Source organism: Cherax quadricarinatus, chromosome 30 (assembly GCF_038502225.1).
Source record: "Cherax quadricarinatus isolate ZL_2023a chromosome 30, ASM3850222v1, whole genome shotgun sequence".
NCBI classification, from domain to species: domain Eukaryota; kingdom Metazoa; phylum Arthropoda; class Malacostraca; order Decapoda; family Parastacidae; genus Cherax; species Cherax quadricarinatus.
This window is the reverse complement of record NC_091321.1, coordinates 1,938,301-1,944,474: the sequence shown is the minus strand read 5'-3', so window position 1 is coordinate 1,944,474 and position 6,174 is coordinate 1,938,301. Positions and strand designations below refer to the sequence as shown.

Below are 6,174 nucleotides of genomic sequence, written 5' to 3'. Positions count from 1 at the left end.
CCTCTTTGGTTACTGTGTGTGTGTGCGTATTTTTGTGTAAATGGAAGGCATTCAAACTTAATTCAGGGAATTGGAGCACAGATCTAATTCCCTAGATCAAGAGCCCCTCACCAGCATCAAGGAACCTCCCCTGAGGGATGAGACACCTAGACTTCCCCTTGAAGATGATGTATTAAAAGACTTATTACATTCATGAGGCAATGCTAAACCCACTGAGGTCATGTAGTGCCTGCATGAATGAGGGGCATTCAGGCTCAATTCAAGGGAAGAGCAGTCTAATTCTTTGAAACAAAGGGCTCACCAGTATCAAGGAACTCCCCTTGGGGAGCTCTACTGATACAGATGTCTAATTTGAGCAGTAGTAGTAATGTAATATTATATACAAATACAGCCTCTCCTCACTTAATGACGGAGTTCCATGTTTAAGGCCACATCACTAAACGAATTTGTCGCTAAGTGAGGAGCATACTATAATGGTAGCGGGTTTGTGTCAACCATCTTTGATACTGTTTTGTCATCTATGCACCATTTATAACACTTCTGGTATATTTTCAAATGATTATACAGTAAAGTACTGTATATTGAAATATAGAGAATAGAGGAAATCAGCTCTAATATACATTAGAGCCCGTCATAAGTCCGAGGCATCGGTAAACGAGTACGTCGCTAAGTGAGGAAAGACTGTACTCAGAATGTATAGGAAAAAGAAAGTCAATCAAATAGGTTATAAAATTATTTGCAAAAAAGTTGATCAACTCCTCAGCTTCTTGAATGTTTAATCTAGCAGCCAAACTTTAAGCAATATTACTTTTATTAATAAAGAAAAGTTGCTTGTCTGATTTCTTGAGGCATGTAAAGATTATTGCAGACTACTGTGGTAAATAAGAAAAAACTATATACAAATTCAACTGCCAGAAAATGGGAAAGCCCTAATACAATAAAAAACATTCAGCAGCATTCAATCAATATGATGAAATGTTGCTTTATTATACATTAATTAGCTCTAAAATTCAATATAGTAATTTTGGTAGCTAAACATTTCCTCCCACTTTAATCTAAAACTATACATTCTATTGCATCCTGACTGTCTTTTGACTTTTCTTCCTTCGCATCTGATTTTGAGGAAGACTTCTCTCCTGATTTTTTGAAGAAAGACACAAAGGAAGCACTCTGTGTAGTAGTTGGTACAGGCTCTTGTAGTTCTGACGTAAGTGCAATTTTCTTCTTAGGGTGAGCAGATGAAGTCTTCCGTGATGGAGTCTGAATGTTGGCCAATGAAAGAGGTGAAGCAGAGGTCAAGTTAGCTGATACAAGTTGAGGTGGAGTTGTAGACAAGGTATTGTTACAACTTTCATCTGCATCTGAAGATTGAGCCATAGACTTAGTGGAAGAAGCAGGTAAAGTAGGGCTGGAGATGGTAGTTAGAGGTAGCTTTTTAGCAAATGCAGTTATGGGAGTTAGTTTTATACTCTTTGATATCTTGGATCCTTCTTCAGAAGCCTCAATATCATCTTGGTTTACGTCTCTCCGTTCCTTTGGCTTGTTGATGTAATTCCACGTGTTGGGCAGAGATAATTCTCCAACACCATGCTTCTCTCGCACTTCTTTAGGAACATACCTGTAAAGAAAATGCAGTATTTTTAACAATTCAATAAAATGGACAATTTGAACATTACAACAGCAGTACTTCTTGTGCACAGACGTCTGCTACTGAAAACACCCAATTACCATAAAGATTACAAGCTCCTATTATTATGTATTAACCAAGTCCATAATGTCCACTTGTTAAGTGGACATCTTTGCCAGGGCAGTCATCTTTGTTCCTAGTTATTTTTTTGCTTACATTTTTATTACAATACTGCAGACCAGTTATATACAGAACATGTGAAAAACACTATGTGCAGGGAACATGTAAGCTAATATAAGGAGGAAAAGTGAGAAAGAGAAAATATATATTAAAAGACTCCGTTCATCAGCAGTTCACCTGGGAAGCCAGGGAGCCCCAAATTGGCCCACCCTTTGAGAAAACAGTATCCTACTAGCATGGAGAATGATTTCAAGCCTTCTCCTTTGCTGCTCCAAATGCATCGGCAACCCCAAGCATCACATCAGTCATTCAACCGCGTTCCCGCGCTCACAGACCACATTCAATAGAATGGGTCCAGGCTAAGGCCTTCACTGAGCATATGTCCACATCCCAGTGAGAGCCCCACAGCCTTAAGAGCATACATGCTCTCTTGACCCACCCACCTCACCAATTCTGGGCAACTGAGATGACGACAATGGAGGCCATACCAAACTGACTCAAGAGTGGTGGAGGCACTGTACTGCACATATTTACACTCACATGTGCGAGTGGAAATCAATGCATGGAGACCATGTTCAGTATGTAGCTGCCATACTCTTCCCAGCAAAGATGTTAGGTGTACAGAAGGTGCCTTCCAAAAGTATACACATTCCCTCTTGACCTGATACCCTAGTTATCTTGACTGCTTGCATATAAATTTCCCTATATCTCTGTTTGCCCTTCGACATGATCTCTTCATCTTGCATACTTGCAAGATATGGACCAATATTCCAAGAACACTGCAAGAATCTCTAAGTCTTGAAGTACTGGGCCTTCCTCTAGACAGACTAGATGGAGTTGCACAAGCAGTCATTTGGACTTAAATAGTATGGACATCATCACGGCCATTTAAAACACGCATTTGTAGAGGATGCCCAATGGCGAATGGATGGAACATCACATGTTGACATGAGAGACTCCATCACAAGTTTAGCGAAGATTCTGATGCAATGCCAGGGAGAGCTCACTCATCAAATACAGTACCTTCGAATCTGCAATCTTTACAGGTCCAACACAATACTAAATCTTCTCCTGAATTAGAGTCTCCCAGTGCCTCACTGACCTAACCATCCATTGAAGCAAGCAATGAAATTATCTGCCTACATTTTACTTGCAAATTGTGGAGACAAAAATCAGGCAATCCCCATCTTCCATTTACAACTTAAGAATGAAAGAAGAAAATTGGGGTGTTGTGTGGCAGATGAACCATTTGAGAGTGCTCTGGCACACCTGCCAATCAAACCTCCCCAGCTGCATCTTAAGTGTGCACCCAGAGAAGGTGGCAGGTGAGTTTTGGTATCAAGTAATGCCAAAGGAGGGTAATCCTCTGCTGTGGTTTGAGGGAAGCCTCCGTGAGGTTGTAGAGACTCCTCGAACAGGAAACCAAAGGAGTATCCCATGCCACCAGGTCCAACAAGTACCCCTAAGTACTTGTATTCATCAGTGGGACTCACGGTGATGATGGGCACATCATTAATACAAAAATGGTACGTCACTCCTGGTATAACTTTCTTTGTGTGGCCATCAACCTTAAGGGGCATTGAACAGCACTTTCTAGGGTTGACCTCAAAACTGCCCCCAGCCAAGGCGCTATATACGATGTCAATAACCATCTAGAGTCCACCGTGGGTTTTCACAACCATGACAAAATTGTCAGCAAATACTAGTTCACATACTCATCTATCACAGGGTTAAAAAGAACTGGGGATAGATCAACTGATCTCACTCCAAGCATGATCAGGATCTTCCCGGAGGCACCACAAGAGCCCAACATAATCAAGGTCTTGATAGGCAATGGAATGTCTTTTTTTGGACATGCTTTTAGTGTAACGAGACACTGTCCAAATCCTTTACCATATATATATATATATATATAAAAAAAAAAAAAAAAAAAAAAAAAAAAAAAAAAAAAAAAAAAAAAAAACAGGTATGTCATGTTGTTGAGCACACAGGCCTTAACCAGGATAGCATCCAATATCACTGGGTCCTTAGCACATTCGTCCACAAGACTAATGCCTTTTGATGCCTGTTGATATTGGCAGCTTGGGAGATTCTAGCTGCTAGGATATTATAAAACAGCCAGAATATGACAGAAGACATGGAAATAGGTACAGTGGACCCCCGCATACCGTACGCACCGCATACCGTACAATCCGCATACCGGACGCTTTGATCGCAAAAATTTTGCCTCGCATACCGCCCAAAAACCCGCTCACCGCCCTTCGTCCGAGAAGCGTCCAATGTGCGGCCTGAGCCACGCTCACATGTTCCGCCGGTGGCATTGTTTACCAGCCAGCCTCCGCGGTAACATCCAAGCATACAATCGGAACATTTCGTATTATTACAGTGTTTTTGGTGATTTTTTCTGGAAAATAAGTGACCATGGGCCCCAAGAAAGCTTCTAGTGCCAACCCTACAGCAATAAGGGTGAGAATTACTATAGAGATGAAGAAAAAGATCATTGATAAGTATGAAAGTGGAGTGCGTGTCTCCGAGCTGGCCAGGTTGTATAATAAACCCCAATCAACCATCGCTACTATTGGTGGTACAGCTGCTGCTGCTGCTGTACCACCGTCACCTGTTGCTGCACTGTCAGCTGCTGCTGCTGTTGTACCACCGTCAGCTGCTGCTGCTGTTGTACCACCGTCAGCTGCTGCTGTAGCATCGTCTGCTGCTGCTGTAGCATCGTCTGCTGCTGCTGTAGCATCGTCTGTTGCTGCTGTAGCATCGTCTGCTGCTGCTGTAGCATCGTCTGCTGCTGCTGTAGCATCGTCTGCTGCTGCTGTAGCATCGTCTGCTGCTGCTGTAGCATCGTCTGCTGCTGCTGTAGCATCGTCTGCTGCTGCTGTAGCATCGTCTGCTGCTGCTGCTGTAGCATCGTCTGCTGCTGCTGTAGCATCGTCTGCTGCTGCTGTAGCATCGTCTGCTGCTGCTGTAGCATCGTCTGCTGCTGCTGTAGCATCGTCTGCTGCTGCTGTAGCATCGTCTGCTGCTGCTGTAGCATCGTCTGCTGCTGCTGTAGCATCGTCTGTTGCTGCTGTAGCATCGTCTGTTGCTGCTGTAGCATCGTCTGTTGCTGCTGTACCACCGTCAGCTGCTGCTGCTGCTGTAGCACCGTTGTTGGTGTGGCTTATTGAGAATACCAAGAAACAATTAACCCCAGAGGATTTGCCACCCAGGATAACCCAAAAAAGTCAGTGTCATCGAAGACTGTCTAACTTATTTCCATTGGGGTCCTTAATCTTGTCTCCCAGGATGCAACCCACACCAGTCGACTAACACCCAGGTGAACAGGGAAAAATGCCTGGAACTAGTGCTCATATTGGTGAATTTAAAGCCAGCAAAGGTTGATTTGAGAGATTTAAGAATCGTAGTGGCATACACAGTGTGATAAGGCCTGTTCTGGAAGAAAATGCCAAACAGGACCTACAGTACTCAGGAGGAAAAGGCACTCCCAGGACACAGTGTCTCATCAGTCATTGCTGCATCTTCAATAAAGGTAAGTGTCATTTATTCTTCATTTAGTAGAGTAGTACATGCACAATATATATTGTGCATGTACTACTCTACTATTGTGCATGTATCCTTCTCTTTGTGTGTAGGAAAATGTATATTTCATGTGGTAAAATTTTTTTTTTCATACTTTTGGGTGTCTTGCACGGATTAATTTGATTTCCATTATTTCTTATGGGGAAAATTCATTCGCATACCGAACATTTCGCATAACAACCAGCCCTCTTGCACGGATTAAGGTCGCTATGCGGGGGTCCACTGTATATGGTCTAAACTTCAAAAGGTTGGGTAATTTGGGCATGAGAACTGTCTGGCTCGAGAGAAAGAAAATTAAATTTAGTAACTTATAGAGAAGGAGTTACCAGCCCCTTTCTACCAGCATTTTCGTCGCCTCTTACAACACGCATGGCTTACGGAGGAAGAATTCTTTTCCACTTCCCCATAGAGATAAGAGAAAATAAAGAACAAGAACTACTGAGAAAACAGAAGAAAACCGAGATCATCATCTTTCAACAAACCAGCTGCACCCCACCAAAGCGGGGTGTGTAAATGTATAATATGCGTGTACATGTATGTGTGGTGCAACTTAAGTGCAAGTAGAAGTAGCAAAATATACCTGTTATCCCATGTGTTTATGAGACACACACACACCAGCAATCCTACCATCATGTAAAACAATTACAGGTTTCCGTTTCACACTCGTGTATTAAATTCTTCACATAAAACTCTGACAGGGCTTGCTTTTAACATCCAATGAGCAATACCATCAGGCTTGGGAACAAAAGATTTAGTAACCCTAGGTACACAGAGCACCA

The 6,174-nt window shown here is 42.5% G+C and overlaps 1 protein-coding gene across 3 annotated transcripts in view; it reads right to left on the bottom strand.

Moving 5' to 3' along the window:
* Window positions 1-719: 719 nt before the first annotated feature.
* LOC128692593 (chromatin assembly factor 1 subunit A) overlaps window positions 720-6,174 on the bottom strand; it is a 94,550-nt gene continuing 89,095 nt past the window's right edge. For all 3 annotated transcript variants that reach the window (XM_070089833.1, XM_070089834.1, XM_070089835.1), the window contains exon 13: window positions 720-1,618. In XM_070089833.1, the coding sequence (XP_069945934.1) occupies window positions 1,051-1,618 (568 nt within the window). In that variant the 3' untranslated portion in view covers window positions 720-1,050. The remainder of the gene's footprint in view (window positions 1,619-6,174) is intronic.